We start from the raw sequence: 17,677 nt of genomic DNA on the forward strand, positions 1-17,677 counted from the left end.
CCTCCCTCACCACCTACCTCGGGAGCACTGCACCCCCCCCCCCCCCCCCCCAACCATTGGGGACACCAGTCCCCATTTCCCAGCCAGAGAAGTGAAAGTGTTCTTCGGCTCCTTTTTGCCAGGAAGGGATCCCTTGGGTCACTCCCTTCCCAGATTTCTGCTAGTGGGAAAGATGATGCCCACCGGTGGCTGAAGTGCCCAAAAACAGCTAGTTGTAGGGCATCACGATCCTCCTCACTCCTGGAGACTGAATCAGTGAAGCCCTCCCAGCCAGAGAAACCCAAGGAGTAGCAAGAAAAGTCTAAAAAAAAGACCCCTAAGACCGAGGAAATTGTGGTGGTACCCACACAATGACCTAGAAGCTCTGTGTCTGGGGATGCGATTCTGGCATCTGCTGAGGGCCTAGATCTCACTGGACACTTAGACAGAATGGATATAGACAGCTCAGGGAATACGTCAGTGGCAGCATGTGACCCTGTGGCGTTAACTGCCTCATTGAATGTTCCAGGCTTTCCCAGTCTCATGATGTCATCCTCCAGCGGAACTGTGGTGGTTTTTTACACTGCCTGGCTGAGCTACAGCAACTGTTAAGCCTTACACCTCCTTTCTGCATTGCCCTCCAGGAAACATGGTTCCTGGCAATGCGGACCCTGCCCTCCGCAGCTATAAGGGATATTACAGGAACCGTAGTGACTATAATCGAGTGTCAGGTGGAGTTTACGTTTATGTTCTAAACTCAGTCTGTAGTGAACCTGTGCCCCTTCAAACCCCTTTTGAAGCTGTGGCTGTCAGAATGGATGATGCAGGAAATAACTGTCTGCAATGTATATCTTCCTCCAGATGGTGCAGTACTCCTGAATGTATTAGTTCCACTGATTGGTCAACTCCCTAAACCTTTCCTACTTTTGGGATATTTTAAAGCCCATAACCCCTTGTGGGGTGGCTTCGTGCTTACTGGTTGAGACAGAGATGTCGAAATTTTACTGCCTTAGTTTAACCTCTGCCTCTTACATACTGGGGCCACCACACATTTCAATGTGGCTCGTGGTAGTTATTCGGCCATTGATTTATCCATTTGCAGCCCAGGACTTCTCCCATCTATCCACTGGAGAGCACATGACAACCTGTGTGGTAGTGACCACTTTCCTACCTTCCTGTCAGCACCCCGGCAATAGGCCCATGGATGCTTGCCCAGATGGGCTTCAAACAAGGCAGACTGAGAACTTTCACCTCTGTGGTCACCACTGACTCTTTCCCACATGATAACAGTGATGTGATGGTTGAGCAGGTGACTACAACAATGGTTAATGCGGCGGAAAACGCCACCCTCACTCTTTAGGGTGCCCCTGGTGAAGGGCAGTCTCTTGGTGGTTGCCAGTAGTCGCTGAGACAATTAAGGAGATTCAGCAAGCTCTAGAGCGGCACCCTTCCCTGGAGCCCCTCATAGCCTTTAAGCGGCTTTGTGCCCGCATTCGCCAGCTTATCAAAAGATGGAAGCAGTAGTGTTAGGAGAGATACGTCTCGGCTGTTAGGATGCCATACGTCACCTTCCCATGTCTGGATGCAGATCAGATATCTTTTTGGGTAGAAAAACCCAACAGGTGTCCCTGGCATTAACATCAATGGCGTGTTGTCTACCGATGCGGACGCAGTTGCTGAGTACTTTGCTCAAACCTCTGCATCAGAGAACTACCACCCAGCCTTTCACACCCTCAAACGGCGGATGGAAAGGAATGTCCTCTCGTTCGCTACACACCACAGTGAACCCTATAACACCCCATTTATAGAGTGGGAGCTCAGTGCCCTTGCACATTGCCCCGACACTCCTCCTGGGCCAGATTGGATGCACAGTCAGATGATGAAACATTCTCATCTGACTACAAGCGACATCTCCTCGTCGTCTTCAACTGGATCTGGTGCAATGGCTTCTTTCCATCGCAATGGCGGGAGAGTACCATCATTCCAGTGCTTATAATCGTTAAAAACCAGCTTGATTTTGATAGCTATTGGCCCATCAGCCTCACCAATGTTCTTTGTAAGCTGCTGGAATGTATGGTGTGTTTGCAGTTGGGTTGGGTCGGGTCCTGGAGTCACGTGGCGCACTGGCTCCATGTCAGGGCGGCTTCCACCAGGGTTGCTCTACCACTGATAATCTTGTGTCTCTCAAGTCAGCCATCCGAACAGCCTTTTCCAGTTGCCAACGCCTGGTTGCTGTCTTTTTTGGTTTACGAAAAGCGTATGGCACCACCTCGCGACATCATATCCTTGCCACATTATACGAGTGGGGTTTCTGAGGCCCGCTTCAGATTTTTATCCAGAATTTCCTGTCACTTTGTACTTTCCATGTCCAAGTTGGTGCCTGCCATAGCCTCCCCATATCCAGGATCCTGCAGGGCTCCGTATTGAGTGTATCTCTATATTTAGTGGCTATTAATGGTCTAGCTGCAGCTATAGGGCTGTCCGTCTCACCTTCTCTGTATGCAGATGACTTCTGCATTTCATACTGCTCCATCAGTACTGGTGTTCCTGAGTGGCACCTACAGGGAGTCATACACAAGGTGCAGTCATGGGCTCTAGCCTACAGTTTCCAGTTTTCGACCACAAAGTCATGTGTAATGCACTTCTATTGGCATCATACCATTCATCTGGAACCAGAACTTTATCTTAACGATGATCCACTCATGCAGTGGAGAGATATCGAGTCTTAGGACTGGTTTTTGACACCCGATTGAGTTGGCTTCCTCACCTTTGCCAGCTTAAGTGGAAGTGTTGGCAGTACCCCAGTGCCCTCCGCTGCCTGAGCAACACCCACTGGGATGCAGATCACTCTATGCTGCTGTAGCTCTACAGAGCCCAAGTTCAATCCCGCCCTGACTATGGGAGTCTGGTTTATGGTTTGGTGGCACCCTCAGCATTGCGTTTACTTGACCCAGTGCACCACTGTGGCGTTCACCTAGTGACAGGAGCTTTTAGGACGAGTACCATGAGCAGTGTCCTGATGGAGGCCGGAGTCCCTCCATTGCATCTCCTTTTCCTGCCCACGGTGGTTCATCTCCCGCATCAGTGGCCCAGGAAAGGACTTACAATTGCGGTTTGTGTGCAGTTCCTTCTCATCAAACTGGAGTCCTTGCCTTTACCACCTATACTTGAGGTTCATTCATATACACCTCCATGGTGTAAACCTAGGCCGCAGTCCCTTCTCTTCAAACTGGAGTTCTTGCCTTTACCATCTATACTTGAGGTTCATTCACGTACACCCCCATGGTGTAAACCTATGCTGTGGCTTCGCCTGGACCTTTCACATGGCGCTAAGGACTCAGTTAACCCTGCAACTCTCCACTGCCACTTTCTCTCGATTCTCGACATGTACCAGGGCCATGAAATGAAATGGTTTACACCGATGGCTCAATGGATTGTGGTCACATTGACTTTGCCTTTGTTCATGGAGGACATATAGTACAGCGCTCCTTGCCAGATGGCTGCAGTGTTTTCACTGCAGAGCTGGCAGCCATATCTCGTGCTCTTGAGCACATCTGATCATGCCCAGTGTGAGGTAACAGGTGAGTCATCGTGCCCTGAAAATATTCTAAGTTCTGAGGAAGCAGTGACCACACAGGCCAGTCAGCGGGTGCAGGCCGCTCGTTAACAAACACGTGGTGCCAAACGTTAGCCGGACGAGAGGGGTAGTCCCAGCTCATGGTCCAGTCGCGTGGCTGGGAATTCCGCTGTGACGTGAATGGTGCTTTGTGTCGATGAAGGAGATGTCTATACTGGGAGTGCGAAAGATGGCGGACTTTGTGAACCCATCATGGCAGACAATTCACTGTTCGTATAGAAATTAATAGTAGCCAGATGAATCATGATACCTCAAAAAGAAACATGTGCATAACTATTATTTGCACGATGATTCTGATGGTGTAATCAGATTTTCAATATCTTTATTAGTTTAAAGTTTAGTATCTGACGGTAAATTATGCAAGAAACATCCAGCAACGAATTTCCAAAATATAAACGCTTCATCCAATTTTTTTCAGTCGCTGTGTCTTTAGAAAGCTATATGTGTAAACCTAAATTGGTATGAATTACAGGCATGTAACTTAAATAGTACATGAGTTATTGGGGGTCAAAGTGGCCCTTTACTATCGATCCCGTCAGGCCATAAGTACTCCACAGTTACATGAAAAAACGGTAGCAGCATGCTTATAAATATATTCATTAATCTATGTCTTTGTTAATATCCGATATATGCTATTCATGAAGAAACTAGTCAGTTATTTACGGTGAAAACGAAAGCACAGAGACATTAGGCTCCTGGCCTACCTTTTGCTTCTTTTCTTTTGATATATGTTTATTTAATAGTTTATGTATTTAATAATGTGTGTTAGAGCATGTTTATGGTCCAGCCACAGGAATATTTATTTAATTTCAAGTTATTTAAATGTAAATACAGTATTTGCTATATGTTTCATTATGATTGTGACTGTGCGTTGGCATGAAGATGGCGCGAGTGTGCTAGCTAATCACAGCACTCGTGAATGGGGGGACTGGATGGAAGCGAGTTTCCGGGGAGGACACGGGGTACTTCTGGACAGTATGGCACAGGGCATGGAGCGCCTGTGGTGGTATGGCGCGACGGATGGACAGTTGGCGGAAAGACTTGCACAGTGGAACAGTTTGCACGTGGCTGCGGAGGACAGAAATATTTTGTAGTGCCGGCTTGTGCACATGTGAGATTTCCATGGAGTCTACAGTGAAGTCGTAGTGTGCAATTAGAAGTGAATATCTCACGAGCTGTGTTGTTGTTCATAACTAATTACATGCTGTAGGAATATATTGTTTCCCTGTTATTCAACTTATATTTTATTTAATTGCTGGACCATCGACACCAATATGTGTTTTGCAGAAATATACCACATTCTCAAAAGTACTTCTACTATCGTACTCGTCATTTAAAGTCGTTAAGGTAGCACCTGCATATTTTATTTAATTGCAATCTTTCATTTATAAATTTATATGTTACATTCATAATTTGCAATTGCCGAGTGATATAAACCTTTGACCTTTCAATTCATGTGTGGATTCTCATCATATACTGTAGACTCAGCAGTATTTGGCCTGTAATGCGGCAATTACGTATCTCGTCCCCTAGACAACGAAACCAGCCAAAACTTTTAATATTGCAACATTGAGTCGGAGGGTGCATAGTAATTTGAAAGCCCGCACCAGACGAGTCATTTCTCCTGTGTACTGACTGCTTGAGCAGCCTACAAGCTATTGATCAGTGCTGCCCTTGTCGTCCTTTGGTAGCAACCATCCAGGAGTCCATCTATGCCATGGAACAGTTCAGTCATTCAGTGGTGTTTGTCTGGACCCCAGGTCACAGAATCCCAGGCAATGAACTTGTCAATAGGCTGGCCAAAGAGGCTACACAGAAACCACTTATGGAGATCGGCTTCTCTTAAGCTGAACTGCATTCAGTAATATACCATAAGGTTTTGCGGCTTTGGGAGATGGAATGGCGTAATCTCAGCATGCACAACAAGCTGTGTGCCATTAAGGAAACTACGAATGTGTGTAAGACCTCTGTGAGCGCCTCTTGCAGGGACTCTGTGGTTCTCTGTTGGCTCCGTATTGTCCATATGTGGCTGAAGCATCGTTACCTCCTCTGTCGGGAGGACCCACCTTGGTGTCGCTGTGGCTTATGAATGACAGTCATCAATCTATTGCTGGTCTGCCCACTTTTAGCCACTCTACGGCGGAGTTTTAGCTTTCCCAGCACCCTACCTTCGGTGTTAGGCAACAATGCCTCAACAGCAGCTTCAGTTTTACGTTTTATTCATGAGGGTGAGTTTTATCATTTGCTCTAAGTTTTAGCATGTCCTTCGTCCCTGTGTGTCCTCCACTCTAGTGCTTTCAGGGTGGGGGTTTTAATGTGTTGCAGAGTGGCTGGCTTTTCCTGTTTACCCTCATGGTCAGCCAGCCATGGTAACATGCTTTTTGTTTTAACCTCTTCTACCTGTTTCTTGCATCTTTGTGGTTTTCTTGTCCCCTTTTGTCCATTTAAGTGTTTTGTTGCCCTTCAGTCATTGTTGTGGGTTTTCCTTTCCTTCTGCTTTGTGTTGTCTCCTTGTCTTATTCTCACCCTTGTGACATTGTTTCCTTCGAAACAAGGGACTGATGACCTCATAGTTTGGTCCCTTCCCCCCTCTTTTAAACCAACTAACCAACCAACCAACCAACCTGTTGTCATTCTTTAGTGCTTGCCTGTCTTGTAACTTTTCCTTCGTTATTCTCATGAAACTTTCCCCTGTTATTAACTCTGAAGACTTGGCTGTCATTTCCATTGATACAGGACATCTACCCTGCTGATGTAACTGATGTTACTCTGTAGAGTAGCATTAATTAAATCCATTATTCAAAACTATGATGTTTTTACAATAAGTTTGACATATTCCAATTGGTATCCTCTTTTTTTCTTTTGCAATAAACATTTACATTTTATAAACAATTAGATTTTTAGTTTGTTTTCCTTGATAGTAACACTATTTGCAGACTATTCACAACTAAATTTGCAATATATATTCATAACTGGTGTAACTACATCTTATTCATTACAGTTTTGTTTATCGTCTGTTTCTGACGTGCACTGACTGTTCTTACTCATTTGGGCTTCTTTCATAAATCGCTATTTCCTCAGGAATACTAGTAAGAGGTTTTCATGCCATTGGATTTTCTTCACCTTGGTTTATGATGGCAGTTCATATACATATCTTACTGCAACAATTATTATCACTGAAGTAATTCCGCGTAAGTCGAAAGTAGCAACAAGTTTATGTAACTAGTATAATTAAGGCTACAATCACATAAGTAGGGATAGAATAGTATGTCTGTAATTAGAGTGTGTTTTCCTTTCCTGGTGTTATTAATAATACGGCCTAAATCATTTAGACACTTTCCATCAACCTTTAATTCATCTAGTTGTACCGAGCGAGGTGGCGCAGTGGTTAGCACACTGGACTCGCATTTGGGAGAACGACGGTTCAATCCCGTCTCCGGCCATCCTGATTTAGGTTTTCCGTGATTTCCCTAAATCATTTCAGGCAAATGCCGGGATGGTTCCTTTGAAAGGGCACGGCCAATTACCTTCCCCATCCTTCCCTAACCCAAACTTGCGCTCCGTCTCTAATGACCTCGTTGTCGACGGGACGTTAAACACTAACCACCACCACCATCTAGTTGTGCGACCAAATGATCTGATGGTAACTCTAAGTTTAGCAAAGAAATGTTTGTGTTTTCCTTATTGATTAAGCAACAATCAAGCTCCAACTCTATTTGTGGTGTTACATTCCTTTTAGTTGTGTTGTTGTGTATTATTTGGTCCATGTGTATGGAGGCTCTTGTACCATATCCCTTACATTTACTGTAGAAACTTGTTTTTCCAACTCCTCTTAGCACTGCATCCGTTTGGGCTTGCTTCCCACACAATACTGTCTGACTTATCTCCTTAGGAACTATTTATAACTATTCATAGTTATTTATGGTAAAGTTGTCCATATACTTTGCTGTAATACTATAATTCTTTTTTTAACGATCATCTGGCTTTATACTAGTTGCCTGAAGCTACTTTCCCTCACACTCTTCTTGGTTGAAAGTAAACAAGAGAGCAAATATTTGTCTAGAAAGTCTCCTGGTCTTATTTAGATTCTTACTGTAGTACCATAACTTATTGATACTGCCTGAGCCAGTGCCTCGAAGATTCCTACAGGCTCCACGAGCAGTGCTTTGAACATCGCCGCCAAGAAGAACCTCCAGGCCGCTGACCAATTGAAACTGCCAGGACAGTGTTATAAGCAGTGGGCATCTGCACACCAGTCTTCTAGTTTGAGATTGCTTCTAGTCACTAGTTGGTGCTGAACATTGCAATGAGTTGTTGTTAGGTAGCTCTGCTGGCAAACATTCAGTGTACATAGACACATGCCTGTGTTGGGCCTCTGTTTATAGCTAGTTGTCAACAGTGTATCATTTCTTCACCCAAAAGTTGAGTACAGTATATTTATTTAAATGCACCTGTGTCATCTAATCTTTTGCTTGCCTGTCCAGATTCCTAAGGCAACAGGTCCCTTTGTTCACCTCCAAACCATTTATCATTAGCAACAAGGGTCTGTTATTTGGCTCCTCTGTCAATAATTTGGTGCGCTGCCTTTTAAATTTGTCTGTGAATAGGTACTTCTTTTCTGGCCGAAGGGAAGTATACTTCCCTTTTGACTGAGGGCTTTCTTGTGGTAAAAGGAATGTATCCTAATAGGCTTCCTGCTATAACCACATCTACATTTATTAACTTTACCAAAAGGTATCCTGGTGGTTCAGCTTGAGGGACAGGGAACCTTACATCTTTCTGTTCATCTCTTATTAGACTGTCGAACTCGAAAATTTGTATCAGGTTTATGATGTGAGGCTGCATTATGCCTTTCTGTGCATTAACTACAGCATTTATCATTTGTTATACTCTGATTCTATATCCCCAAACACAGCTGCTAGTTTCCGTACTTATGCACATATGATTAAAAAAGTTGCAACCCTTTAAATCCTAGTAGCAATGTCTTTGCCTTGTCGATTTTACATTTATCCTGCATATGCCTAATTTAACTCTGTGCCGTGTTAATAAATCCGTACTGATAAACCTGTCACGTGGGATGTCTAATCCTGACACATACATATGAAATTTGTGTTCAACATCTCCGACACCTGTCACACTTACGTGTATTTTCACTGCTTCTAATGTACTTGTCACTTCACTGGTAAACCCACTGGTAACACCTTTTAATCAGAGCCTTTCTGCTTCATCTATTCTGATTGTACATTCTATTGGAGTGTGGAATACTCCTCCTCCTTATATATAATCTCTGTGTATGGAACTCTTGTTTTTTCTCCATGTATACCAAGGCCCTTCATGATAGTCCTTAGTGTAGTACCTTGGTTATTTACACTTAAAACAAGTCATGTCTTGTACCCTGGTGCATGGTACACTGCAGTTGCCTGGCAGTTTACTGTGTGGACATCTCCTTTTATGCAATGAATGAAATCCATTGACTTCTGTGCAATTCCCTTTTAACATGCTGGGGTCTATTTATGTCACTTTCCTTGCCTCTTCCATTCACTCTGAACCTGTGTGACTTGGTTTATCACAAACACAGCAGAAATTTGTGAATTATTTTGCTTGCATAGTGCAAACCCTTTGATATGCCTTCTTTTTCCTACACTTACTTGCCAGATGCCTTCATAACCCACTCATAAAACATCTTAACTCTTTTCTCTATTTGACTTCAATGTTTTGTGTGCATGCTCACTCCTTGTTCCCCATTCTTTCGTGACAATAGAGCACTTTCTTCCTGGAATGCTAATTCTACTGTGGCAGCTAATCAAATTTCGTCACCTCAATTTATGACTTTTGTTTGTATTCAGTCATTAATTAGTCCTTGTATACTCTAACTAAAAAGTCTGCCAGCTGTATGGTACCATTTCTGTTTTCTCTACTTGTGACCCTAGTTAGAGCTTCTGTAAAATTTCTCTCTGTTGTGTCAATCCTGTTGGCCTATGAAGCAATTTCTTCCCCATAGCATTGCCTTGCCTGAAATATCCTACATTTATAATAGTCTAGCATTCATTTACTAGCATAGTTCTCTTCTAAAATGTGTGTTATCTCTTCTCATGCACCTGCTCTCTCATGTACTTGCAGTCTTGATCTAGCCTCACCTGTAATTTTTGCTTTAGCAAATGTAATTCAAATGCTGAATCAATGTCTTCAATGAATTCTCTCAGGTCCCTCTTGTTGCCATGAGAAGACCCCCTAGAATACACAAGGCTTCCTTAGCACTTATTTTATGGTTTGCTGATGAGTTAGCTGTGCAAGGGGTGGGGGGTGGGGGGGGGGGGGGGATGGACACATTTTAAACAAATTACAATTAGCAACTTTAGAACTACAGGTACAATGGTTATAAGATTACTTGGCTGGGTACCAGTTACTCTTGATGCTTGGCAACGAATCGACGACACTTACATCAACCTTGGGGCTCTGCTCAGTGGCACAGGACCTTCTACATGGAGGAGCACATGGCTTTGAATCTGACTACAGCTGCTTTCCCTGAATGTGCTGCTTCTTGCAGCTTGCCCTGGGATGGTGTCGCCCGTGGTGGCTTTCAGACCCTCAGTGTCATGCTGTCGTTGCCCTGCACCTTGCTATGACTACATGTTGGACTCTGTTGTGAATTTATATCTAGTTGAAAATTGGTCTCAATCCAACTTCCTGCTATTTGTATAAAATAGAGAATGGGTTCAAATGGTTCAAATGGCTCTGAGCACTATGGGACTTAACATCTATGGTCTTCAGTCCCCTAGAACTTAGAACTACTTAAACCTAACTAACCTAAGGACATCACACAACACCCAGTCATCTCGAGGCAGAGAAAATCCCTGACCCCGCCGGGAATCGAACCCGGGAACCCGGGCGTGGGAAGCGAGAACGCTACCGCACGACCACGAGCTGCGGACGTAGAGAATGGGGAGAGACAGGGGAGGGATGGTTGGGAATTCATGACTTCCAATTGCACAGAGCATTGTGGAAATGCAATGGCAAAAGTTGAAAATGAACCCATATTCACCACTTCTCATGAGTGGTTGCCTTGGCTGCTTTGGCCATCTGGACACAGTCCAACGGACCAATTCAAATTTCCAACTTATCACACACTGCCGTGTAGCTTTCATCTTCCATTAACCCACTACTTACAACTTAATACATTCCCATAGGAGTTCGTGCGATATTAGCGCATCTTCGCTGAAACAAACATTAATAAGCTGTTGCAATCTTACAGAAGCAGTAAATCTGAGTTAAAGTCCTGGTCCGGCACAAATTTTTAACTTTTGCCATTGCATTACCACAATGACCTGTGCGGCTGGAAGTCACAAATTCACACCCATCCCGTACGTTTCTTTCTCCATTCTCTAAAATGTATGAAGCAGCTGTGTCATCACATACACAAATTTCTGCTATTTGCCATGGTTGCTGTAACTATCTGACGTAGTAAACTCTGTTCAACCTTTTGTTTTTGTACACTACACCTTACACTAATAATACTTGTTCTGTAAAACCCCAGATGTGTGTGTTGCTTGGGATTGAGTGACAGGGTTTGAGGAGAAAGGGAAATAGTCAGTTGACCTAAGTGAGGGCGAGTCTTGACCTGACTATGTTGTTAAAATTCCCTTATTGCAAAAGGTAAGGATTGGAATTAGTACTGAGTGATGAACCCTATGGGTCATTTACAACTTCTGATTTATTCAGAGGACACCCTCAACCTAGTATACAGTTGCTCTAAGTGAATTGTACCCACAAAGACCAAGTCTTTACACGGAGACAGTGACTAACAAGCACTGTTCTGTCTGTCAAAAGAACTTGTCAACACTAACTGCGTCTGCCCCCATGATCATGATGCAACTCGCAGTTAGAACTCCATGTACTGTTCCAAACTACTGCAGATAACTCTACTCAGCCCCACTTGGCTAATAATTTCAGCTGTGTCTGTTAGTACTGCTGTCTCTCAACTTCCACTAGGATCTGCCTGTCCTATATATCCTGTACTCCTGTCTGCTCTAACTGCCATGACTCTCCCTTCAGAGACTCTGCATCCGAGTTTTAATCAATTTCCCCTTCGCTCCTGCTAGTCCCTGACTTGGAATAATGTTGAACAGCCCTCGCCATCTCTTTGGCTCTAATTATGTACTTTTTTTCAGAAGCTGAGTTGAGGGAGGAGTCTTTTGTAAAATCATATCCTGAACCTGCTATAGGCTCTTCATGATGTATATGTGCCCATTCCAGAGACTCCCACCCTTACTTCTCTTTTACTTCCACTTTGAAATGATGTTTACACCTTACAGTAGTATTTATTAATCACAGATGGTGTCTTTGTGGTGCCACCAGCTGAAAAGATTTCCTTCTGGAAGCATTTGAAGTTTTACATAAGCCTGTTGTCATTCTCTAGTGACTCTGGTTATATCTGGTTGAAAATTGGTCTCAATCCAACTTCCTGCTATTTGTATAAAATAGAGAATGGGGAGAGACAGGGAAGGGATGGTTGGGAATTCATGACTTCCAATTGCACAGAGCATTGTGGAAATGCAGTGGCAAAAGTTGAAAATGAACCCAGATTCACCACTTCTCATGAGTGGTTGCCTTGGCTGCTTTGGCCATCTGGACATGTAACTTTTACCTCATTATACTCATCAAGCTTTCCACTTTTATTAACTCTGAAGACTTGGCTGTCGTTTCCATGGATACGTGACAGTCCCATCAACATGGAGGTCATTAGAGATGAAGTGAAAGCTCTGATTGTTTCGTGGATGGCGGAGTAAATCAGCCATGCCCTTTTAAAGGAATCATCTTTGCATTTACATGGAGTGATTTATGGAAAGCATGGAAATCCTAAATCTGAATGGCCAGACAGATTTGAACTGTCATCCTCCCGAATGTGAGTGCAGTGTGCTAACCACTGTGCTGCCTCACTCGGTAATGAGTCAAGGACATATTACCTCATCTGACATGCGTCTTTCATAATGTCGATGGCAGTGAAATTGAATAAATTGAAGTTATGTAAAGAACTACAGGCAGACATTCTTCCTGTGAAGGAGAGCTGTCTCTCTCTCTCTCTCTCTCTCTCTCTCTCTCTCTCTCTCTCTCTCTCTCTCGCTGCCCATCACATGCCAACTTGCCAAGATCAAATTTTGGTGTAAAAGCGTGATGTAAGATACCTCGAAACACAGATGCATGATCTCAATGTCATCTGCATGTTCCTATTGTATTTCTGCAAGTGATGATACACTTGGTCAGGCCCAGCCTGCTAAATATGTTCAGTTTAATATCACTGGCAATCATTTACTCTAATGAACTCCATCCACCCCTCTGTTAACATTGAAACTCATGAAGGCTTCCCAGTTTGTCTCACTTGCATCTAGTAAACTGCACAAATGCTATCTTGTTTTCTAAAGACTAACTTCATGGCTTACAATAACAAACAATAGCCAGTTGTGCAAATGAGAAGTGTTAACAGCTCACATGGCATGGCAGTCTGTCACCAAATGAAAAGTTTCAAGTCTTTCAGTAACCTTCACTCTACCATGCTTATGTTTTATTATTGTTAATGTGCAGGATAGGACAGCTGTATGATTAAACAAGCAGGAGTAACACTATATTTTCTTTCCATAGTGCTGTAAGGAAAATGCTGCTGATAATTCTCTCATTGACTGCCTTTATGGGGACTGTTGCATTGGTTGCAGTATCAAGAATGTACATAGCTGCTCATTTTCCACACCAGTGTATTCTAGGCTTTATATGTGGTAAGTGAAAAATATACATGTTAGTGAGTGAAGCTTTTCCATGGTGCCCTGTTTGTCATCAGTTTAATACTCAGCTTATCACATTGCTTATAATATGGCTCAGCAGTAACAGTGGCAGTTAAATTACAGCACTTGTTCTTTTCTGATAATGCATTTATTGTGATAAAAAGCCTATGATATTAAATTTCTGGCAAAACTGATGTATATGGACCACTGTATATGCTCTGAATGCCTTGCTGGGCTCAAAACCGCAAATAAGACATCGCTGTTTAATATTATACATTCTTCCTATTTTATTTTTCATTTTTGTTCATAGTTTGAAATGTCAGTAGGCATATACTAAGCAACATTTTTAAATACATGAAACTGCTGTAAATGTGCCTTTACAATTTATACTGCTTTGAGTAATCAGCATTTCTTCTTCTCCCATATATAATTCAGTCTTTCCTCCATCCAGTCAGTCTTGACCTGTGTCTATGTTTCACCATGACTGTTTACTCTGCTCAAGTGACGACCTCTTCTCATATGCGATGGGTCCATCGAAAATGCTTTTACTAGATCTGTTATATAAGACTGAATTATTGGACAGTGTCTTCATACTTTGAACCTTATTAAGCCTTCAAAAGTGGAAAGCTCTGTTATGAATACCCCCTTCAAAATGTATAATTTCCATTGCATTACATTTTTAATTATAATATGCCAGCATCGTAGGACCAGAGAATTTTGTGTCTGTAACCTAAGCATCTTTATTTTCAATTCAGATAGCAGTTTTTGCATCCTTTTAATTAATGATTTTTCTGCCTTCTTTCTGGATCAGAGTGCATACCCTTCATGATTAAGGATGTAATATTTATAACATTTGTTTTGAAGTATACTTTTGATATCAGCTTCCTTAGTTTAGATTATCTTAAATATAATGTGAAAGTATAGCTTCTTTTGACTTGTTTAGGTGTACAGTTTTTGCTTATGCCCTGCTTCAAAACTGGATGATAGCTGCATGTGTGCTTGCTGTTGAGACACCAGTTATTCAGTTGCACGTTGGTAGTTTGTTGCTTAGTTGTGTAGTGCTGATTGTGGGTGTTGTACACAGTGATTGTATGCAGCTTATCCTATTGGGATTTTCAAAACTTTTTTATGCAATAATCTTTCCCTTAGGATAAATTTCTGATTTGTTTTCACATCTTCATCCAGGGTATGGGGCTGTTGGAAACTTTTTTTTCTGTCTTATTATTATTGTGATTGGCCAATGGATAATGAACTGCTGTGTGAAAGTTATCTTTTTTTGTATTTGTTGTGTTACATATAATGTACACTTTAAAAATCAGTTTTATGTTAGCTGATACTTAAGTTCACAATAACTCTGCTACTCTTAACATGTCTCACACTTCCTCGAAGTTTACCGGTTATAGTTATAAGAAAGATTTTGAATCATAGTCCCACCCTGGGTGAAAATCTGAGAACATTTCCCACACACATGACTTGTTTTCAGCTTTTATATGTGGCTTACATCATTATACAAAATGTTTTCTGTAACACAGGCAACTTTTAAGATTGGAACTGTGGCATACATGGAGTACTTAAGTGAAGTTCTTACAAAGCTATAGCTGAAGGTAGGTTATAATAATGAAACTGTAGTTTTTGTTGAATTGGGTGCTAACATTTGGTGCCTGTTTTAATTTGTGTGGTTTTTCTATAAATAGGTGTATATAATGTGAAACCTACACCAGAGTGTTTGCTCATCTATTATTATAAGTAAAGAACAACATTGGAAATTTAATTGAAGAGTTAGTTATTTTGCTGGAAATGAAATTTTTCAGATGTGTCTGTGAATTTATAGTTTAAGTTCACTTTTGTGTGTCTAGCTTGGTCCAACTAATAGCAAAAGAGCTGATGTACCTCTTGGCACTTGAAATGTAGACTAAGTTCCGATCACCCCAGTTAGTACTGTGCTGCAATTACCAAGTTATTGTTAACTTGCGCATCCCATGAAGAAGCAACATAGTAGGTTAATGATGTTTTTACAGTGCATTTCCACAAACCATACGAGTTGCAGACAGGTGGGTGTAAGTTATGATGCAGATAATACATAACTTGCTAATTGAGCATGACAGTCTGTCAAAAGACTTGTTTGAAAGTAAACAACATGACCATAATATCTCACCACATTGACTAAATGTCAAAGATTGGTTGCATTCCTCTATAAACAGAAAAATGTTCAAAAGTTTCTCTGATACAGGACATCTAAACCTCAGAACACACTGCAGTAAGAAAATGTCAATAATAAGGTTTTGGTTTGAAGGTTCTATAGGCTTGACAACATTATATGAATGTGTTTTGTGGTAAGTGTTTACACAGGACCTTTGACCTTCGCTATTAAAGGTTCAGTGTTAAAGGAACCTCAAGCAAGTGACAACTATGTAACTATTCTAGACTGTCTTACTCATTGTACCAGGTTTCTTATTTGGAATACCACATACAATAATCTGCTGTAAGGACAATGTAGATGAGTTGGGTTTGGTATGATATCTGTGGATCTTTACATAAATTTGTATGGGCATATTGGAGTAACATTTAACAACTTTAAAGTACTAAATTTTTTGCAGTTATTAGGTATATCATGCTGCAGAGGTGTTTAATGTATCACCTTGAACAGTTAAAATATGAATGAAACATTGATGTTAGATGGGATGAGTGGAAATGTTGCAAGCAGTGATGGAAACTTCTCTAGATATTATTTGAAAGTCAATGTAAGGAAGCAATATTTTACACAATCTCCTACTTGTGATTCTCAACTGAGTACAAAATTTTGTTTTGAGATGTTAATATGCTAGTGTTACTTGGTCTATAACTTTATATGATTCCACTTACCAAATTTGCAGAAAAAGCCTGCAGTCTTATACACCAAGCAGTGTTTGTGTAATAACATGATTCACGTTGTCCGTCGCACTTCACATAGTGTAGACCGGGAACTGTCTGCTAGGCATGTCCGATGTAAAACTGACTGGGCACGGCCCGTGCTGCCTGAGTTGTTGTTCCACCAGCAGAGGGTGCAGCCGAATTCTCGCGTGCCCTCTGGTGGATGGGACTTTACTTGTGACAACTACTGTCTGTGATGCGCTGTGCCAATGTGCGCCTCCCGCAATCTTTCTGGTGGCTACTGCATTCCTCCTCCTTCGGGGGGTGAAGCCACTGTGATCCACTGCGTTGGAAAGTGGAGCGTCGTGCAGCAGCGATGACCTCCACGTCCATTGGGATGCTGGAGTCGGGGGGGATCTGCCAACCCTCTAGCCAGAACCTTCGAATACCATTGGAAGTGACCGACACGAAGAGGGCCCTGTCGTCCCACCACCGGAGCCCGGGACAGAACGGGCGACAAGCTGTCGAGCTCCAGATCCCATTCCACCTCAGAGGGGCAAGACCCAGTGGCGGGGACGATAGGACCACAGGTGAACCAGCCTCCTGAGAAACCGGGCCTGCGAGGGGGGCTGGCTCTCGCTGGGGCATCTCTAACGATGGCGATGTTGGTGCTGGAGCTACTCGAGGCCGCCAAGGCTGAGAACCATCACAGTATGGCGGAGTCACAGGTGGGAGGGGCGGTAGCGTCCCCTGAGAAAACAACTCGGGTGCCGGCAATGGGGAAGCCTGAGGGGTCGGAGGGTGGGTGCCCAAATGTGGACGTAGCTGAGTTTGGTGACGACGTACCTCCCGGTCCCCCGCCTGCTAGGTATAGAGCCGGCGGCCATTGCGGTGCAGGACCACCGCGGGTATCCAACGTGGAGTGCAACCAAACCCACGTGCCCAGACCGACATACCCGGTGGAAAGCCGGGTACCCCGTTTTGCGAAGACTGGCGAGGACCAGGCCGGAGGAGGTGCAGCAGAGTCCTAGGTTGGTGCCTGTGGAGGAGCTCTGCGGGGCTGCGTTCTCCCATCGGTGTGGTCCGGTATGCCGTCAGGAAAAACGTCACCGCCTCCTCCGCAGGAAATTTGTGCACATACTTTTTCATCTGCGTCTTAAATGTGTTCACCATGCGCTCAGCTTCCCCATTAGATTGTGGATGAAAGGGGGGAGAGCAAACGTGCCGAATACTGAAGCGTCTACAAAAATCCTGGAAGGTCTGCAAAATAAACTGAGGTCCAATACCAGGGTGACTGGCAGACCTACCACAGAAAGGATTTTTGCGAGTGCCTGGGTTGCAACTTCTGAAGTGGTTGAGGAGCAGCAAACCACATATGGGGATCGGGAATAAGCATCAATGACAATGAGCCAAAAGCCATTGAGAAACGGGCCCGCAA

General features: G+C 43.1%; 1 protein-coding gene across 1 annotated transcript in view; it reads left to right on the plus strand.

The window, feature by feature from the left end:
* Window positions 1-17,677, plus strand: part of LOC126469927 (glucose-6-phosphatase 3) — a 129,625-nt gene that overhangs the window by 71,499 nt on the left and 40,449 nt on the right. The window contains exon 4 of the mRNA XM_050097324.1: window positions 13,253-13,383. Coding sequence (XP_049953281.1) covers window positions 13,253-13,383 — 131 coding nt within the window. The remainder of the gene's footprint in view (window positions 1-13,252; window positions 13,384-17,677) is intronic.

This window comes from Schistocerca serialis, chromosome 3 (assembly GCF_023864345.2).
Source record: "Schistocerca serialis cubense isolate TAMUIC-IGC-003099 chromosome 3, iqSchSeri2.2, whole genome shotgun sequence".
Taxonomy (NCBI): domain Eukaryota; kingdom Metazoa; phylum Arthropoda; class Insecta; order Orthoptera; family Acrididae; genus Schistocerca; species Schistocerca serialis.